This window comes from Mus caroli, unplaced genomic scaffold, assembly GCF_978045245.1.
Source record: "Mus caroli unplaced genomic scaffold, Mus_caroli_1 scaffold_16, whole genome shotgun sequence".
Taxonomy (NCBI): domain Eukaryota; kingdom Metazoa; phylum Chordata; class Mammalia; order Rodentia; family Muridae; genus Mus; species Mus caroli.
The window spans coordinates 65,412,931-65,434,463 of record NW_028227271.1 but is presented as its reverse complement, the minus strand read 5'-3'; the positions used below and the strand labels follow the sequence as shown (position 1 = coordinate 65,434,463).

The window sequence follows — 21,533 nt, the reverse complement described above, 5'->3', positions numbered from 1 at the left end:
GAGTGATTTGGAATATTTGGCTTACATGTCTTACATAATGAAAGCTCATATTCTTAAATCAAGCAGACAAAATTCTGAAGTTAGGTTTAATTTTTAGATATGTGCATTTGAAAGCCACCATTTATTTCATTATTACACTAGTGTATATGTAGGTGATGTTTCAGGTTTCAACAAATTCTCAATATTCTTAAAGGGAGATGGAAGTAGGATATGTGTACAAGATGGAAAAATGTCCAGGTGGTAACAGATTAGGAATTTCACAGCAAACTTGGTTTCATTTTTATAATATGCCTTAGCATTTTATGATACTTTTGCCCTTTAAGGAAGGGCTTCAAAGAATTTCTTTAGACTTACCCTCAGGGGAGATACCATGGTTAGTTGCCAACCCTGTGACTTTCAAATGTAGGCAACTCAGTTGCACAATTTGTAGCAAAATGTGGTGGGAGAAGAGGAAAGAAGTTTCTTTCTACCAAGAATTTCTTTTTTAAAAAATTGTTTTCAATATGCCCGATTTAAAGTAGTAATGAACCCGTGTGCCACCCTTTGCTTTTACAGACAGTATATACTGGCATTGATCACCACTGGAAAGACCCAGTCTTTGCCACTTGTGGGCAGCAAGTCGACATTTGGGATGAACAAAGAACCAGCCCTGTGTGCTCAATGACCTGGGGATTTGACAGCATAAGTAGTGTTAAATTTAACCCTGTCGAGGTAATGTTCTTTTTAATAATATGTTCTGCTTATTGTTCGACATGAAATTTTATCTCTGTTTAGGAAACATTTTCTACATTGACTTTCTAGCATTTAGTAAAGTTTCCAGGCTATGTCTGTGTTTTGTGAAATTTCAGCTGCTCCTCGGAGTAGACTCCAAATGAGTTCTTGTCTCTCTTTCTGTTTTGTTTTTGAGACAGACCTTGCATTGCACAGACTGGTCTTGAACATGGGATCTCTTTGCCTAAGCCTCACATTCGCTTTTCTTTTCTGTGCTTTCCATGCTCCTATTCCATCAGGTTGTACTCTTGTGCTCTGAGGAAGATGTTCCTTTTTCTTGAGCCAATGAGAGGGAGCATTAGGCATGCTGGTCCATGTTTGGAAGTCACATGGGTACCCATGTTTGTAATAATATGCATGACTACTTGTGGGCTGCATGATAATTAGAGTTATTAGGTTTTCTTCTTTTGCTTTACAATCTGAGTTTCTTCCTAGTCTAAGTGCAGACCTGGAAGTCTGCTATTGCGTGCTACATTTGCATGTGAACTTAAGAGGGGCTGAACAGGAGGCTAATGTGTCCTTGGGCTCAGGATCTTTCTCTGATCTTTTTCTGAATACATAACAATAAATGATCCTCATTGTCCAGAAGACTCAGTCAAGATGCCTTTTCTTTTGCCTCAGTGTTAATAGGAAGTTACCATGTTAATTTCTATAAGAAAAAATCCTGAAATGCAAATTTCATACTCAGAGACCCAACATGGTAAGAGAGGGATGAAGAGTTAAGCCAGAGTAGCAGAGTATACTGAGTATTCATGTGATGCTATTGGGACATGATGTGCTGTGGTACAGTGTGAACTTGGTCTTGAAGTGTCGCCAAGCCCTGCCCTAGCATGTGCCTGTGTTTACATTTCTGCATGAGGTTTCATACAGGTCTAGAGAAGGGACTGCCAGTATATTCCCCTGCATGTTATAAAGCCTTTCTAGAACACAAACAGACCCTCTTCCTGTACTGTCTGCAGCTGCTTTTATACCACAGTGGAAAAATTGAATAATTGCTCTGGGAATCACATGGCCCATTAAACCTAAAATACTTTCTTTCTGGCTTGTTATGGAAAAAGTTTGTTGATCCCTAGTCTAGGACTTCTGTCTGAGCTATGTGTTCCTGGATGCAGCCTCCCTCTCACTTCCCTGTGTTCACTTTGGCTGTGGAAGTAAGGTCTGGCCTTGAGAGGTAAGCCAGCTTTACAGAGCATGGCCACAGACACGAGATAAGAACAGGCCATAGATACAAGTAATGTTAAAGTCTGCCTTACCACCTACCTCATCCAAGTCATAAGTCTCTGTATTTATTTATTTTAAGATAAGTGATTATATCTCTGATTGTACTTTATAGGCTTATTATGAGCATAAATTGTGATGATATATATGAACATTCAAAACAAGGGTTGCTTAAGTACAAGATGGCCATTTGTCATTACCAAAGTGACAGTAAACCAGACAGATAGTGATTTTTACCTTTTGAAGGGACAGATAGATACTTACTTTCCTATTTTGATGAACGTGTTAGAAGAGCTGATGACTAATTTTAAAATCATAATTACTGGTTATGGCCTTTCGACTGTATTTTTCAGACTTGCCGTTTAATAGCTCTATTTGTCTACTGGCTTTTTTTTTTTTTTAATCTTATGAATTGACTTAGTGATAAAAGCACATGTCTCTTACCCTGTATTAAAGCTAATGGAAAGGGCAGGGCAGATTGCTGTGAACAAATAGAGTATAGTTATTTCCTCTATCCATCAATAATTAATTTTCTGTTAAAATATTAAGGCCTAACATTCTGGTAAAGCCAGAAGTGCGTCCTGAGGATTGACATATTCTGCAGTGTGAAAGTTTACATTCAGTCTATATGGAACTTTTTGCTATGTTCAGATCAAAGTCTTTGTTTTAGAAATTGACCCTGGTCTTACCAAAGGTAACATTAGGAAAAGCCAGTAAGGGTTAAGAGGTTAAGGGGCAACTAAAGGTGGTCTTTGAAGCTTTTTTTTTTTTTTTTTTTTTTCTCCTTTTTGAGACAGGATTTTGAGAAGGGAGCCCAGATTATAAACATTAGTTTATGATATATTTTTTAATCTGTGGCACACAGAAGGAGTTAGCTGGTCCTACAGCTATTTAGTAAATAACTCTTGCTGCTTTGTTTGCAATAGGAAGTAACATTAGGCAGAAGCCAAGAATTATGGTACCTGGATCTGTGAATAAGGAAAAATAGTGTTACAGAGGGGATCCCGAGTTGGAGAAGCGGTTAGTGGGTAAAAGTGCTGTATAAGCATATGGACTGATTTTGGATCCCGGCACCTATGTAAACGCTAAGCATGGTGGTATGCCTGTAACCTACATTAGGGGTGGTTACAGGGATTCACCAGTTAGCCTTTTAGCTAAAATGATGAGCTGCAGGGTCAGTGAGAGGCTGTCTCAGAAAACAAGGGGATGGGTAGGGGACTGAAGAGATGACGCAGTGGTCAGGAGTACTTGGTGTTCTTGTAGAAGACCTGGCTTTGGTGCCCAGCTCCCACATGCTGACTCCCAGCCGTCTGTAATTTCTGTTCCAAGGGATCCAGCACCCTCTTCTGAGTCCAGCAGCACACAGGCGTCATACATGCTGAAAAAACAGTTGTTCACATAAGATAAATGAATCCTAAAAGGGCTTTATAATTATAAAATGAGGGGCTTAGGAGATGGAGAGACGACTCAGTAGGTAAGCACACTTGCCTACATGCCATCAGCCTCAAGCCCGAGTTTGATTCCTGGAACCCATATGGTAGACACGCCTGTAAGGGAATTGAGTGTTTAAGAAATATTGTCATATAGAGCATTTAAACAACCGCCTGATTTCATCCAGTTATAACAAGAGCTACATCCTCAAACTAGTATCATTACAGTCATACTGGTATACTTTCAAAAGATAACCAGACCTAAATGTCAAAAGTCATAAAATTGTTTACACTTTTGATTCACTAGTGCTACTCCTGAAATTTTATGTTAAGGAAACAATTCAAAAAAAGAGTTTAAATGAAGAATTACATTTTTACTGAAGTGTTACTTATAATAGTCAAAAGCAGTTACTCAGTCTTAGACTGAAGAGCAGGTAAGTAAATTGTGTTCTGCTATAAATAGAACACACTGTTATTACTGGAGACTGAACCATGAGTATACTTTACTTAGCTGAGATTATAGGTGATGTATTATGTCCTGGTAAAGTGGGACTGAGTGTAACAGCTTGAGGGTCTAACATAGATATTAAAGATAATTAAATAATTTGTACTTTGAATGGATATCATTTGCTTCCAACCTTGGCTTTTAATTGGTAATTGTTTGAATTATTTCTAGACATTCCTCTTGGGAAGTTGTGCTTCTGATAGGAATATAGTACTGTATGATATGCGGCAAGCTACTCCTTTGAAAAAGGTGAGTTTCGGTCTTGTCTTTGTTTTATACAGTTAAGGCATTCTGTATATCAGATGACTGAAAAACATGGAATCATCTCATAGTTCTGTTCTTCTTCATAGAGCTGTTCTCTAACCACGGAATGATGGTAATAGCATTCAACTCTCCATCAATTTTAGACTCTGTTTCTTTGTGACTTCCATAATGCTGGTACATTTTAGGCATCTAATTAATACACTAAATTGAAACTTTTAAAGTAAAAGGTATTTGGGGGAGGGGGCTTGATTATCACATGGCATACCATTTTATTCAAAACAGTTTTAGATCTCATTCACATAATGAACTAATTTAATTATATGCTGATACTAGTTTGAGTCTTTGTTTAGACAAGCACTATTTTGTTGATGAGGGGCTTTTTAGTAGTCATTTCATTCACTGGTCATTTCAAGACTTAGATATCAAAGCTAGTACTTCCTTATGCTGACTTTCAAGAGAGAGAACTATTGTTTGCATATTGAATGGACTACCATTTTAAGCAGAGGATAAAGTTGATATCAAACATTTGTAGTATTGCTAGAGCAGAGGAGGGGTAGATATCATTTATGCACCATGAATCCATTAGCACGGTTTATATATAAAAGAATTTTTTTTTTCCAGCTAGATGTAGTGGTTCAGGTCTATAGTCCTAACATTTGCTAGGTGAAGGCAGGATAGTCAGGAATTCAAGGTCATTCTTGAAACACACTGAGTTCCAGGCCAGAGTCTTCATAAGACTCTGTCAAAAGAATAAGAGAAAACAAAACAGTTTGTAATGTGTTGATAAATTCAGAAATAGTAAAAGTAGGAAGAGTGAGATTAGTGTGTTCACTATTAATTAAAAGTTAAGAGCACTGACGACTTTATCAGAGGTCCTGAGTTCAATTCCCAGCAACACATGGTGGCTCACAGCCATCTGTAATGGGATCTGATGGCCTCTTCTGGTGTGTCTGAAGACAGCTACGGTGTACTCTTATAAATAAAATAAATTAATTTTTAAAATGTATAAATTTAGTTACTCGTGTGTGATACATGAATGTCACTGTCTATTTCTTTTGTAAAATAGTGATATTAACTAGTACCTTGCAGTATATTTATAGAAGTGAGGTAGGATGCATTTTAGTATTTAGCAGAATGCTGACAAGAAGTTCTAGTTTACTATATAAGAGTCTTTGGTAAGTACACACATCTACATGCACTTTGGTTTTAGGGAGTTACATTCGCTGTAAAGTAGAGAAGATGACCTAGCCTGGCATTCAGTGCACTCATAATCTGAGCCCAATTTGCATTGCATTCATTTGTTTGTTTTAAACAGTGAGACAGTGCTTAATTTGGGTTTGTCACATATACATAGTAGTAGCCACTGCTATCTTTTCTTGGGTTTTGATGTTGTTATTTAGACAGGATCTCATTATGCAGCTCTGACTGTCCTGGAACTCACTGTGTAGACCAGGCTGCCCTCACACTGACAGAGATCTGCCTGCCTCTGCTCCCAGTGCTGGGATTAAAGGCGTTCACCACCACATCCAGCTTTATTATTATCATCGTCATCGCTATCATTATAATCTGGTAGGCATTACATTTGTAGTAATTCTCCTCCTTAGCAAGAAAGTTTTGAAATCATGAAAGGATTAGTCCGTGGGCAAGTGCCTGAGCAAGAGAGAGAGAGAGAGCTTTATACAGGAAATGTGGTTTTCTTTCCTTCTCCCCAGTACTGGTGCCGATGCATTGAGAAACACTACAAGTCACCAGTCATCAAAGGTCTTTTCCGACCCTGCCTTTGAGACCTTCCTTCTGAACTTTAACCCTAAGCTCACCATTGATTTTGTACCTAACTATTTATGTTTCCATTTGTTGCTTTATTATTTATAGCTTTAATTTTTTTTAAATATATGCTTCAGTTTCCAACTAAACTGTTAGCCATTTGAGGTTTAGGGGCTAGGCGTTAAATATTGTTTTGTTCATACTAAAGTATCTGTTCTCAGGAAACAGTCACTGACTTCTTTATCCACTGCTCTGCATTGCGCACTGTGCATATGAAAGTATTGGCTAAAATCAGAAAAAAGTAGAAAGTTTATTCAGTTTGTGTCTATTAGTTTTGTAGTAATGGGATAATGTTACCTTCCTTTCTTAGGTTATCCTGGAAATGAGAACAAATACAATCTGTTGGAACCCTATGGAAGCTTTCAATTTTACTGCAGCAAATGAAGACTATAAGTAAGGTCTCTCCTTGTAGAAACTTATTCCTAACAAAAATGGCTCCTTCACATTGCCTTGTTAATATAATGTATTTCACTTGGTAAATAAGCTTTCATATATTTTGCTAAAAATAATTTCCCAAATTGGAGAAGAAATTTTTAGAAAGTATTTTCTCAGATTTTAGCATAACTTAGACAAAGACTAGTAAACTGCCACCTGTGATGAGCCCTTTGCACAGTTCCTGCTATGGCGCACTTTTGCTTACTCGCTGGTTATGGCTGCTTATATTCTGTAATGCTTAGGTTGGATGGTTAGAGAAAAGAAATCATGGCTCACTTGCCCAAACAGAAGAAACTGAATGCTCTCTCATGTAGGCCATTTAAATAGCGACAAGACCAGCAGGTATGGAGGTGCATATCTGTTTCCCTAGTGCTCTTGAGGTTGAGGCAGGAGGATTGAGTTTGAGGCTACCCAGGATTATGTGGCATGTTCATGGCCAGCTGGGGTTCTACAGGAAGACATTGTTTGAGAACAAACAAACAAATATGAGCAAGTAGTGCTTGGCCCATTCATGCTTTCTTAGAAACAATATCTTCTTCACAAGTACTTGTGACTCCTCGAGTGATGACCATGTAGTCAGACTGTCTGCTGTCAGGAAAACGGACAGAGTGGTAGTAGATTTTAGCTTCACATTTGCATATACTTTCTGTGCCTGTAAAGTTGGCTTAGCAGACTTGTTGTGAACTCTGAGATTTTATGATTCCTTATGTATTGCTTTGCTCTTGTTGACGTTGAACATTGCTGTCTCATGTTATCTCTTTACTATTGCAATCAGATACAATTTAACAACCAGAAAGGTTAATCTAGTGAAAATTATGTATCAGCCTTTTATGTTTTTAATGTGTTTTATTATTTTAAGTACATTCTTAATATACCTTTTGAGAAGGTACAAGCTTGTTAGTACATTTGACCTTTAGATTTTCTCTATTTAAAATTTGACCACCAGGGGCTGGAGAGATGGCTCAGCAGTTTAGAGGACTTGATACTCTTGCAGAGGAATTCTGGTCTCAGCCTCCACATTAGGCACCTCACAATCAACCACCTGTAACTTGTGTTTCAGGAATGTGATGCCCTCTTCTGGCTTCTGACGGCGCCTGCACTTGTGTAGTGCATATAGAGATAAGGAAGCACACACATGCACATAAGTAAAGAATAAGTGTCCAGTGTATAGATAGGAAAGTGTAACTGGTAGTGACAGCTCATACATGGACTACATCCATGAACTGAAGCTCTCCCTCAGGATTTCCCAGACTGAGACGGAGCCGAGGTGATTCCTTAATTAGCAATGCCCAACCGCGCTGAAGCCTTTGCTTACTGTAATGGATGCTTTGAAATAAAATGGTCCTGTTACCATTGAAGGCAGTAAAAGACAAGAGAACACTGCACATGGTGACCTCTCCGCTAAGATTTCCAAAGTACACTGTGAGCTAGTTGTTTCCCGAGATAATCTCTTTTCAGAGCCACTTTGGAATTTCTCTTTTCTTCCCCTTGGAAAGATTTAAATACAGTTCCTAAAACATACCTCTTAAAAGAAATAGCTGCTAGTTTTCCCTAATTGTCCTTAATTTTGAAATATTCCTGTTGGCTGTCATGGCATCTGTCTGTAATCACACACTGGGAAAGCTGGGGCAAGCAGGAAGAGGAGTTGAGGAAAAACTGGGTACAGGGCTGAAGGGCCACATGAAGGTTTCTCCAGACGACAGGGATCCCTCTGTGCTGTCTGTTTTGTATCTTCATTTTTCTTTTAATATTATAATTTTGAATTAAAACTAAAATTCAGATCTGCAACAGCTGATTATTCTGATAGAAAGTAGGCAAATCGTTTAGACGAGCTCAGTGCTATGGATTGATTGTAAGAAAGGTTTAGAATAGAGAATTGCTTGAAGAAGTCCCATAACTCAGAACATTAGGCATTTCTGTCCACATGAAATTATTTGCTTGGAATTTGAACAGATTTGTATTTTTTTTTTTTTCTCCACAGAATGACAAAACAGTTTGTTTAGGAAAAAAACAATTTGCTAAGAGTATTGTAATCTTAAGGGGAGTTTCTGCCTCACTCTGTCCTGTTTAGCTCCCAAATAAAAGTTAAAGAAACCTGGTTTTTTATTTACAAGCTGCTGTGCTGAGTGGCTTCTGAGCTATTCTAACCTACATCCCAGCTATAAGCCCTGTGTCACTTAAATTTTGAGTCTCATCTGGTTACTGTTCCATGTGTGTCCTCAGAGCCACATGATCATGGTTCATCTTACCTCATGGCAACCGTCTTCTCTACTTCTCCTCTCTTCTTCTCCTCATGGTCCCTACCTGAGACCCCCTACTTGACCCACCTCAAGTCCCACCTTCCTCTCCTGCCTAGTCACAGGCTCCAGCCGTTCATGATCCCATCAGAGATTACTGGAGAGCATTCTTTATAGCACAGTGGTCAATACAATGTCCATGTCCAGACTGCAACCTGGTCTTGGGGTATAGAACTCAGCATCTGAATACACAGCACAAAAGACCAACCAAAACAAAAGAGAATTGTTTTTCCCTGGTTTGGGAATTGCCAACATAATCAGGATCTCCTGAGGGCTCTCTTCTAGAATGCAGACAGCCAACTTCTGTCCTCACAGAGCAAACCAGCCCTCTGGCCTCTTCCACATTTGTTTGTTTAGTGGAGGGGTGTTTGTATGTGTGCATGCATGCTTGCATGTGTGTGCACATGCACAACCTATCATGCTTGTGTGTTGTTGGTTCTCTCCTACTATGTGAGTTCTGAGGATTGTACTCAGGTCCACCGGATACACACAAAGTCTTACCCACTGAGCCATCTCACTGGTTTTTTGTTTGTCTGTTTGTTTGCTTATTATTATTGTTGTTTTTCTTTTTTTTTTTTTTCTTTTTTTTTTTTTTTTCTTTTGGTTTTGTGTAATCTTACAAAGTAATAAGAATTCTCTGTATCTTACCTACCTTACCTGTATTTAAGAATTCTCTGTATCTTACCTACCTTACCTGTATTTAAGAATTCTCTGTATCTTACCTACCTTACCTGTATTTAAGAATTCTCTGTATCTTACCTACCTTACCTGTATTCAGGATCAGAGTGCTTATTAAGAGGTTCATTATTTAGTGAATGCTCTTATTTTTACTAATATCTTTTAATACTACATTTGGCTTCTTTCTAGAAGTTGAAGTCTAATATTTAACACTGTTTCACAGCTTGTATACGTTTGATATGCGTGCACTGGACACTCCTGTTATGGTGCACATGGATCACGTGTCTGCAGTACTTGATGTGGACTACTCTCCCACTGGGAAGGAATTTGTGTCTGCCAGCTTTGACAAGTCTGTTAGAATCTTCCCTGTGGACAAGAGCCGAAGCAGGTAAGTGCTCACCAGCCAGCCACGTGCCTGCTGGACAGCCACTTAATTCTGGGTGATACTTAGTCTTGACGATCATGTGTCTTTTCTTAGAAGGTGGTTGGTTCTGTGTATATGGTAGGGCTTATACCCATGTATTGTGACATGGAGTGTAGACTTCTGCTGTATCAAGTTAGGGCAAATCACGTGGTTTGTTTTATTGTCTAGGAGATTATTCCTATATAATGAATAAAATTAATAAAAATTTAGTTTGATGGTAAAGAGCTTGGATAATTTTTTTCTGAACGTAGTTTTTAAAGCAATAAATAATATTCCCAAATATTGTTTTTTATACATTCAAATCCAACTCATTTAATCAGCAAAAGATTAGAAGAAAAAGCAGCTTAAATTGCTAAACTCATGTTTTCCCCCTTTCTAGTTTAGTCAGTAATAGGTACTGATCCATATGATATAGTTATTCACAACCATGCTGATTAAGCCAATTACAAGTTTTGAGTCATTTTATTAATGGCCAGACCAGCAGTAGACTTGTGCCTCTGAAAAGTCTCCTGGTGACCAAGCTCAGGTACAGCATTTTTAAAGACAAAATCCCAATTTCATCAGCTCTCGTGTGGGGACTATACTACTTAGTAACACCTGCTCTCTTGCAAAGCTCAGCAGTATGTTCTGAAAACTGCATGACAATTATTTTTTATTTGAGTATTTTGTTTAAGCTTTCACATAACCTGGACCATGGTTAGGGTCATGGGCAGGCCCCAAAGCATTGAAAAGCAGATGTGGCTGTGCTGTGGAGGGAGATGGAAGGCTGAGAAGTAGTCTCGACAGACATAAATAAAGTGGGGACAAGATGCCATTGCTGTAAGTGACTCCACTGTGTACTCTGAATGGAGGGCTGGGAGATTTAGTGCTGAGCCATCCCATTTGCATATCTCAGTCTGTGAGCATATTTAGTATCGTTCCTGTCTTTAAGATTTACTTTGTTTTCTACAGTTTAACTCTACTGCTTATTATAACTCAATATAGCATGTATGCATCCATGTGTTATACCATAACAGATTTTGTATTGAGGTAATTTATAGAAAACTTTGCCATTCTAAGAGACTTCAGGGAACTTTTGTACGTTATGTTTTGCTTTACTGACTGACTTTGTGATTGAATGTGAGCCCTCTTAGGAATGCTCTACCAATGAGTTCTTCCCTTAGACCATTTACTCCTCCTTAAAGGCTGACTCATGTGCTGTGGCTTACAAAGCACTTGCCTACACTTTCTCCCTGTTCTTTAGTAATGCTTAGACATGTTCCTAAACGTACACATAAGCCAAAGGAAAGTGAAACAACTGTTCCCATCAAAATTCTGATTGCTAAGCTTAGTAGCATTTACTCTTGGTACTCAGGAGATAGAAGCAGGACGATTGTTTGGGCTTGCTCTTTTGCTGTGATGAAACACCATGACCAAAGGCAACTTGGGAAGGAAAGGGTTTCTTTGGCTTAGACTTCCTAGTTGGTCTATTATGAAGGGGAGTCAGGACAGGAACTCAAGGCGAGAACCTGGAGGTAGGAACAAAAGCAGAGGCCATGGAAGAATGCTGTGTACTGGCTTACTTCCCAGTGGCTTGCTCATCCAACTTTTTTATTTAATCACTCAGGACCACCTGTCCAGGGATGGCACCACCCACAATGGGATGGGCCCTCAGACATCAGTCATTACACAAGAAAATGCCCCAACAGACCTGCCTGTAGCTTAGTCTGATGGAGGCATTTTATCAATTGAGGGTCCCTCTTCCCAGATGAGTCTAGCTTGTATCTAGTTAACATAAACTAACCAGCACATGGGCTGACCTGGGCAACCCTCTAAAACTACAGTAAAATAAAAAAAACTTTTGAAAGATTGATAATATGACTCAAAGATATATGACTACTTATAATGCATATCAAAATATAAAAATAAATATAACTGAATATATATACTTATATACATATGAGTGCGCGCTCGTGTGTACCCTTTCTTGCTTAAGTGGCCTAGGCTTGCTTGACAAAACTGTAATTAGGTGAAAGAAACTGGAGAGTCATTGTAGGTGGTGGAAAAGAGAAGGAGAAAGTGCATATGGAAAGGAAGAAGCTAGAGCCTGTGTGGGGAGGTGCAAGGTGGTAAGGGTGCTGGTGTCAGCACTGGGAATGCCGGTGCTGCACCTACTAACTTGCCAGAGATTGGAATAATTTTTCTAGAATCGTTCACCTCCTTTTAAAACTCTTCAGAACGATCACTTTGGTGGTGCAGTTACTACAGGATGAAGATATTAGACCATTATAGTGCAAAAGTGAGAATTAGTTCATTGTCCCTAATAATAAACTAGCCTCACTCGTGTAGCAAAGGTTTTTGGACCATCTGGAAGAATAGTGTTTGTTTTCTTGTTCCTTTCATGACTCACTCTCCTTTTGGTGAGACTGGGTCAGGACTAGGAGAACAAGCAGGGTATAGAATTTAAGGAGTTCGGCAAATGTCGACCTAGCCTCTGCCCACCTAGAGAATGGACACCTCCCTGACGGCCCTTTGTGCTGTCACTTGTCTCTGTCTTCCAGGCTGAGAGCCAAGAACTCCCTTTTCAGTCCTAGGCAGTCTGCTTAGCCTAAGTGTTCCATGTTCTAACTTGGGATAGTTGTATCTGTCTCCATTCTCCTTTGACTCTGTGTCTTTCGTCATTACCAGCAGACAGTTGTCATCACAGATGTGATGAGTCAGATGCACACTAATGAGAATGTTCTAATGGTTTCAGTTACCACTGCTCATTTCTCCTGTGAAACGTCTGATGTTGGCTCTTAGGTGGCTCTTATGTGGCCCCATTTGTCTAAGAATATCATAAATTCATTGTTTTTAATAGCTGAGTAGTACTCCATTGTGTAAATGTACCACATTTTCTATATCCATTCCTCCGTTGAGTGAAATCTGGGTTCTTTCCAGATTCTGGCTATTATAAATAAGGCTGCTATTAACACAGTGGAGCATGTGTTCTTATTACCAGTTGGAGCATCTTCTGGGTGTATGTTCAGGAGTGGTATTGCTGGATCATCTGGAAAAACTATGTCCAATTTTCCTAGGCACCGCCAGACTGATTTCCAGAGTGGTTGTACAAGCTTGCAGTCCCATCAGCAATGGAGGAGTGCTCCTCTTTCTCCACATCCTTGCCACCATCTGCTGTCACCTGAATTTTTGATCTTAGCCATTCTGACTGGTGTGAGGTGGAATCTCAGGGTTGTTTTGATTTGCCTTTCCTGATGGTTAAGGATGTTGAACATTTTTTCAGGTGCTTCTCAGCCATTTGATATTCCTCAGTTGAAAATTCTTTGTTTAGCTCTGTACCCCATTTTTTAAATAGGGTTATTTGGTTTTCTGGAGTCCCAACTTCTTGAGTTCTTTATATATATTGAATATTAGCCCCTATTGTATTTAGGATTGGTAAAGATACTCTCCTAATCTGTTGGTTGCTGTTTTGTCTTATTGACAATGTCTTTTGCCTTACAGAAGCTTTGCAGTTTTATGACATCCCATTTGTCGATTCTTGATCTTACAGCACAAGCCATTGCTGTTCTGTTCAGGAATTTTTCCCCTGTACCCATATCTTCAAGGCTTTTCCCCACTTTCTCCTCTATAAGTTTCAGTGTCTCTGGTTTTATGTGGAGTTCCTTGTTCTACTTAGACTTGAGCGTTGTACAAGGAAATAAGAATGGATCAATTTGCATTCTTCTACATGCTAGCAGCCAGTTGAGCCAGCACCATTTGTTGAAAATGCTGTCTTCTTTCCACTGGATGGTTTTAGCTCCTTTGTCAAAGATCAAGTGACCATAGGTATGTGAGTTCATTTCTGGGTCTTCAGTTCTATTCCATTGATCTACCTGTCTGTCGCTGTACCAGTACCATGCAGTTTTTATCACAATTGCTCTGTAGTACAGCTTGAGGTCAGGCATGGTGATTCCACCAGAGGTTCTTTTATTGTTGAGAATAGTTTTTGCTATCCTAGTTTTTTTGTTATTCCAGATGAGTTTGCAAATTGCCCTAACTCTGTGAAGAATTGAGTTGGAATTTTGATGGCAATTGCATTGAGCCTGTATATTGCTTTTGGTAAGATAGCCATTTTTACTATATTAATCCTGCCAGGCCATGAGCATGGGAGAGCTTTCCATCTTCTGAGATCTTCGATTTCTTTCTTCAGAGACTTGAAGTTCTTATCATATAGATCCTTCACTTCCTTAGTTAGAGTCACACTAAGGTATTTTATATTATTTGTGACTACTTTGAAGGATGTTGTTTCCCTAATCTCTTTCTCAGCCTGTTTATTCTTTGTGTAGAGAAAGGCTACTGATTTTTTTGAGTTAATTTTGTATCCAGCTCCTTCAATGAAGTTGTTTATCAGGTTTAGGAGTTCTCTGGTGGAATTTTTGGGGTTACATATATACTATCATATCATCTGCAAATAGTGATATTTTGACTTCTTCCTTTCCAATTTGTATTCCTTTGATCTCCTTTTGTTGTCTAATTGCTCTGGCTAGGACTTTAAGTACTATATTAAATATGTAGGGAGAGATTGGGCAGCTTTGTCTAGTCCCTGATTTTAGTAGGATTGCTTCAAGTTTCTCTCCATTTAATTTGATGTTGGCTACTGGTTTGCTGTGTATTTCTTTTATTATGTTTAGGTATGGGCCTAGAATTCCTGATCCTTCCAAGACTTTTATCATGAAGGAGTTTTGGATTTTGTCAAATGCTTTCTCAGCATCTAATGAGATGATTTTTTTTTTTTTTGTCTTTGAGTTTGTTTATATAATGGATTACGTTGATGGATTTCCGTATATTAAACCTTCCCTCCATCCCTGGAATGAAACCTACTTGGTCAGGATGGATGATTGTCTTGATGTGTTCTTGGATCTGGTTTTAGAGGATTTTATTGAGTATTTTTGCATTGATATTCATAAGGGAAATTGGTCTGAAGTTCTTGATCTTTGTTGGGTCTTTCTGTGGTTTAGGCATCAGAGTAATTGTGGCTTCATAGAATGAATTGGGTAGAGTACCTTCTGTTTCTATCTTGTGGAATAGTTTGAGGAGTATTAGAATTAGATCTTCTTTGAAGGTCTGATAGAACTCTGCACTAAACCCATCAGGTCTGGCCTTTTTTTGGTTGGGAGACTATTAATGACTGCTTCTATTTCTTTAGGGCATATGGGGCTGTTTAGATCATTAATCTGATCCTCATTTAATTGGTTTTTAGTATCTGTCTAGAAAATTGTCCATTCCATCCAGGTTTTCCAGTTGTTTTTAGTATAGGCTTTTTTAGTAGGATCTGATGATTTTTTGGATTTCCTTAGATTCTGTTGTTAAGTCTCCCTTTTCATTTCTGATTTTGTTAATTAGGATACTGTCCCTATGTCCTCTAATTAGTCTGGCTAAGGGTTTGTCTATCTCGTCTTGGATTTTCTCAAAGAACCAGCTCCTGGTTAGGTTGATTCTTTGAATAGTTCTTCTTGTTTCCACTTGGTTGATTTCGCCCCTGAGTTTGATTATTTCCTGCCGTCTACTCCTCTTGGGTGACTTTGCTTCTTTTTGTTCTAGAGCTTTTAGGTGTGCTGCCAAGCTGCTAGTGTATGCTCTCTTCAGTTTCTTTTTGGAGGCACTCAGAGCTATGAGTTTTCCTCTTAGGACTGCTTTCATTGTGTCCCATAAGTTTGGATATGTTGTGGCTTCATTTTCATTAAACTCTAAAAAGTCTTTAATTTCTTTCTTTATTTCTTCCTTGACCAAGAAGGTATCATTGAGTAGAGTGTTGTTCAGCTTCCACGTGTATGTGTGCTTTCTATTATTTGTGTTATTATTGAAGATCAGCCTTAGTCCATGATGATCAGATAGGATGCATGGGATAATTTCAATATTTTTGTATCTGTTGAGGCCTGTTTTGTGACCGATTATATGGTCAATTTTGGAGAAGGTACCATGAGGTGCTAAGAAAAAGTATATCCTCTTGTTTTAGGATAAAATGTTCTATACATATCAGTTAAATCCATTTGTTTCATAACTTCTGTTAGTTTCACTGTGTCTGTTTAGTTTCTGTTTCCAGGATCTGTCTATTGATGAGAGTGGGGTGTTGAAGTCTCCCACTATTATTGTGTGTGGTGCAATATGTGTTTTTAGCTTTACTAAAGTTTCTTTAATGAATGTGGATGTCCTTGCATTTGGAGCATAGATGTTCAGAATTGAGAGTTTATCTTGGTAAATTTTACCTTTGATGAGTATGAAATGTCCTTCCTTATCTTTTTTGATAACTTTAGGTTGAAAGTCGATTTTATTCAATATTAGAATGGCTACTCCAGCTTGTTTCTTGGGACTATTTGCTTGGAAAATTGTTTTCCAGCCTTTTACTCTGAGGTAGTGTCGTTCTTTGTCACTGAGGTGGGTTTCTTGTATGCAGCAAAATGTTGGGTCCTGTTTATGTAACCAGTCTGTTAGTTTCTGTCTTTTTATTGGGGAATTGAGTCCATTGATATTAAGAGATATTAAGGAAAAGTCGTTGTCGTTGTTGCTTCCTGTTATTTTTGTTGTTAGAGTTGGGATTCTGTTCTTGCAGCTCTCTTCTTTTAGGTTTATTGAAAGATTACTTTCTTGCTTTTTAGAGCTTAACTTCCCTCCTTGTGTTGGAGTTTTCCCTTCATTATCTTTTGAAGGGTTGGATTTGTGGAAAGATAATTGTGTAAATTTGGTTTTGTCATGGAATGCCTTGGTTTCTCTGTCTATGGTAATTGAGAGTTTTGCTGGGTATAGTAGCCTGGGCTGGTATTTGTGCTTCTTAGGGTCTGTATGACATCTGCCCAGGATCTTCTGGCTTTCATAGTCTCTGGGGAAAAGTCTGGTGTAATTCTGATAGGTCTGCCTTTATATGTTACTTGATCTTTTTCCCTTACTGCTTTTAAGATCCTTTCTTTGTTTAGTGCATTTGGTGTTTTGATTATTATATGATGGGAGGAATTTCTTTTCTGGTCCAACCTGGTTGGAGTTCTGTAGGCTTCTTGTATGTTCATGGGCTTCTCTTTCTTTAGGTTGGGGAAATTTTCGTCTATAACTTTTTTGAAGATATTTACTGGCCCTTTAAGTTGGAAATCTTCCTTCTGGTCTATACCTGTTATCCTTAGGTTTGATCTTCCCATTGTGTCCTGGATTTCCTGGATGTTTTGGGTTAGGAGCTTTTTGCATTTCACATTTTCTTTGACTGTTGTGTCACTGTTTTCTATGGAATCTTCTGCACCCGAGATTCTCTCTTCTATCTCTTGTATTCTTTTTGTTATGCTTGCATCAATGGCTCCTGACTTCTTTTCTAGGTTTTCTATTTCCAGAGTCGTCTCTCTTTGTGATTTCTTTATTGTTTCTACTTCCATTTTTAGATCCTGGATAGTTTTGTTCAATTCTTTCACCTGTTTTGATGTGTTCTCCTGTATTTCTTTAAAGGAGTTATTTATGTCCTCCTTATAGTCCTCCATCATCATCATCATCATGAGAAGTGACTTTAGATCCATATCTTGCTTTTCTGGTGTGATGGTGTATTCAGGTGGGATAGTTTGGTTCTGATGATGCCAAGTAACCTTGGTTCATCTGTTGTCTCTGTTCTTATGCTTGCCTCCCGCCATCTGATTATCTTAAGTTCTCCCTGCCCTCAATATATCTGATTGGAGTCTGTCCTTCCTGTAATCCCTGTTGATTCAGAACTCCTCAGAGTCCAGCATTCTCTGTGATCCTGTGATTCTGGGATCCTGTGATCCTGAGATTCTGGGTGTGTCAGAGTTCTTGGCAGTCAGGCTTCCTCTGAGACTCCGAGATCCTGGTGTGACCAAGCCCCTGCGATCCTGGGATCCTAAGATCCTGGTTGTGTTAGAATGCCTGGAAGTGGTACCTCCTCTGGGGACCATGGGGCTGTCCTAGACCAGTGCTGACCTGAAGGAACCTGAGCCACTAATGGGGTGGGGTTCCTGTGCCTGTGCTCCAGCTGTCCCCAGGTACCCTCAGTTCTATTGGAACAGATGTTGTATTCCACTCACTAGTGATCCTAAGATCCTGGGCATGCTAGGGCTCCTGTGGGGTGGAGACTGTGGGACTGCCCTCCAAGTTCAGACCCAAGGTGTCCCAGTGCTGGCGCCGACCAGAGGAACCCTGTCCTGTAGTGCTTACCTTACTGTGCACCTGTCATACCATCTGCATTTGAACTTTTTTTTTTTTTTCTGTGTTTGGAATTAAGAAGTCTCATCTTAATTTCTATGACCTTTTACTTGTTTGAAATGCTCTTCTTAACACTTCTCAATATAGTTTCTTCCGTGAATTCACTTAGCATGTTTCACAGCATTTCCAAATAGGGATGACTTGACATCGCCGTTTATTAACTGATTCTTACCTCAGCCTATCAGACATTTTTGCAGCCCTCCCTGCATTTTCTCACCTATAAATAAACTCACACTTCAGTTAGGCTCAGAACAGTGTGCCCAAGCAAAAGTGGGAGCTGGGCTGAGCCCAATAGGGCGCTTTGTGTAGGCCATTGTGTTCATTTTATTTTCCAGTAAAATACCATTGAGGAGAGAGTGGCTGTTGATCCAAATTAAATTGTGAATGAGTAAATATTAAGAATAAGTCATTTCTAGCCAGAAGTGGTATTACACTCCAGTAATCCCTGCACACTCAGGAGGCAGAGGCAGGCTGGTCTTTGAGTTCAAGGCTACCCTGGTCTACAGAGTAGGATAAGAGAAATCCTGTTTCAAAACAAAACAAAAAACACAAAAGGGAGGAAGAAGAAGGGAGGAGGAGAAGCCAATTTTTGTGGAGTTTTGTATGAATGGTTTTGCTTAGTGTGTTTATATTTCTATTATTGTAAATTCTGTTAGGCCATCTGTCTGTCTGTTTGTTTATTTTAATTCCCAAGCACTTAGACTAGAACCAAATTAATTAAGTTCAATGAAAATACAATGAATTGAAATTGAATTGTTCTTTTATACTTCCTCCAGACACAAAAATGGTTTTCTGATCATCAGTAGGCAGTGGTTAAAGAAAATCTCTCCTACAGCTCCTGAGGATATTAACTTAATTCCTTTTCTACAGGGAGGTGTATCATACGAAGCGAATGCAACATGTGATGTGTGTGAAATGGACTTCTGACAGCAAGTACATTATGTGTGGGTCTGACGAAATGAACATCCGACTGTGGAAAGCTAATGCCTCTGAAAAACTGGGTGTGGTAAGGCCTGTTTTTTTTTTTCATTGCTACAAAACCAGGGTGCCATTTTATTGAATATTATTGTTAAGAGCTTTTTGAAGTACTTAATCAGGGTAACACCATTGTGATGGAAAGTTAGCAACAAATCAAGGCCTTGATCAGCCTTGTCCTATCAAAGACACCTTCAAGGCTGGGGAGCTGGCTTGTTTGTTAGAGTGCTTGGGAAGCAAGACCCCAGCCCTCCCTTTCCTTCCCTTCTCTCTTCTCTCTTCTTTCTTCTCTTTCCTTGTTTTTTAAAAAACCAGACATGGCAGCAGGCCAGCACCCTGTCATAAAGAAGACGGGAGTGTTACTGGGGCTCACTAGCTAGAGTGCCAGGCCAGCTAGTTGAATTGGACACCTGTCCCCAGAAATAAGGTGGGGAGCAATGGAGGAAGATCTGGTGTCCATCTTAGCCTTCACAAGCACCCACTGTGCCTGTGCACGTACAGAAGTGCACTTGCAGAAGGGTTGGCCAGTTTACAGGGACACTACTGCGACTCCATCATTCTTTGTTTTCTTTGGTTGGACGTAGGTGACGTAGAGAGTAGAAATGTAAGATATGAATGAACAGCTCTACTGTTAAAGCAGCAGTGATTGCACATGTCAAAGGCCGCAAGTCCTAAGAGATCATCTGATGGCAAAGACCTGAAAACCCACATTTAAAATAGATTCTATGAAACTGCAGCTACATCTGGGCTCTAAGATAATGTTTGACTTGTGGTTTTTTGTCATTGTTGATATTTTCTAAATGTCCACTTTCCTGTGTGGACCGTGTAGTCTGTTTACGTGAGTACTAAGAAAGGGGTGTTGGGTGTGAAATGGTCTCTGCTGAGCCCTGGCAGGAAAGCCAAGCAGCAGTAAACAATAATCAAAGGTAATTCTACTTTAAGTTCAGTTGTCATTAGTGTTCGCCGGGTCTCAGACCCCACTCATAACAGAATGCTCTAGTGTGTTTCTTTTATTCTTCGCATTGTTAAACAAAACCTACTGATGGGGTTACATACCTTTTTTTATTTTCATGTAGTTAGATTTTTACCAAAATCTAAATTGACTGACTGCTCTGGATGCCTTTTCTGTACCCCGTGCCTCGTGTGCTCAGCCTCCGAGGGCTGCAGAGCCTGGCCCTGCAGCTCACACAGCCCCGGCCCCGCTCACACTGCTGCTTACCTTCTGGCTTCTGTTTACATGTTGGTGTGCTGCCTCCAGAGCAGCAGGCGCTTGCAGAGCGGTACTGACAAGCTCACTGGTGATTTTGTTTGTGTGTAGTAAAAGTTGAATTTTGGGGACAAGGGGGAAGAGGTACTTCCTAGATTTTTACACTCAAGAAAACTATAAAAAATTTGAGATACCAAAATGCACTTTGTTTTTAGCTTACATCACGAGAAAAAGCAGCAAATGATTATAACCAGAAGTTAAAGGAAAAATTTCAATACCATCCACATGTAAAACGGATTGCTCGCCACCGGCATCTCCCGAAATCTATCTACAGCCAGATTCAGGAGCAGCGCGTGATGAAGGAAGCTCGTCGCCGAAAGTATGTGTTGAGACAGTTGACTCTTCCCTCAGTACTCTTAGCTGTCTTCCCTCTGTCATCTCTGTCATTGCCATCATCAAGCAGACACTTTCTCATAAAGGAGTGGCCTATACACATGCGTGAATGGCTTTTCTGGGCTTTTCTCACTTTTCCCAAAGAGAGGGAGACATAATCTCCTAAGATTATGAAAGTTTCATTATTTATTTTTGAGAACATTTGTTTAAAGTACAAATGAAATGAATGAATAATCAAACAAAACCAAACAATTTCTCAGTTGGAGAGACGGAACCACTGTAGAGGAAGTACCTGGAGCTCACCTGGGCTCAGTCGCCAGCATGGATGAGGGGAGGACTCAGATTTTAAAACTTGTACATGATTTTAAAATGTACTTGTGCTTGTTTGGGCAACAGATATAGTAAATTTGAAACAATGCAGCCATAGCCCCTGTGAAACAAGTTCATGAAATGTTCCACTTTAAAAAATGACGTGTGTGTGTGTGTGTGTGTGTGTGTGTGTGTGTGTAAGTGAATATGCACGTGTATGTGAGTACATGTGTTCCACTTTTAAAAATGACTTCTTACCCCCTCCTTCTGGTGTGTGTGTGTGTGTGTGTGTATAAGTGAATATGCACGTGTATATGAGTACATGTGCAGCCAGAGGCCAAGGGCAGGTGTTCTGCTGTATCACCTTACTGTTAGGAAACAGTCTCTCACTGATCCTGGAAATCACCTATTGCTAGACTAGTTGGTTGGTGAACTTTGGAGATCCTCCTGTCTCCATCTCTCCAGTGCTAAAGTTACCGACACATAATGCTAAGAAATGAGTTGTAGCTAGGCAGTGGTGGCACATGCCTTTAATTCCAGCACTTGGCAGGAAGAGACAAGCAGATCTCTGAGTTTGAGACCAGCCTGGTCAGCA

At 39.5% G+C, this 21,533-nt stretch overlaps 1 protein-coding gene across 1 annotated transcript in view; it reads left to right on the top strand.

Annotated features, from left to right (window-relative positions):
• The window catches only part of Dcaf13 (DDB1 and CUL4 associated factor 13), a 33,886-nt gene that overhangs the window by 11,076 nt on the left and 1,277 nt on the right, over window positions 1-21,533 (top strand). Inside the window, exons 5-10 of the mRNA XM_021183511.2 lie at window positions 556-711; window positions 4,096-4,173; window positions 6,323-6,405; window positions 9,646-9,810; window positions 18,925-19,060; window positions 20,452-20,615. Of these exons, the coding sequence (XP_021039170.1) occupies window positions 556-711; window positions 4,096-4,173; window positions 6,323-6,405; window positions 9,646-9,810; window positions 18,925-19,060; window positions 20,452-20,615 (782 nt within the window). The remainder of the gene's footprint in view (window positions 1-555; window positions 712-4,095; window positions 4,174-6,322; window positions 6,406-9,645; window positions 9,811-18,924; window positions 19,061-20,451; window positions 20,616-21,533) is intronic.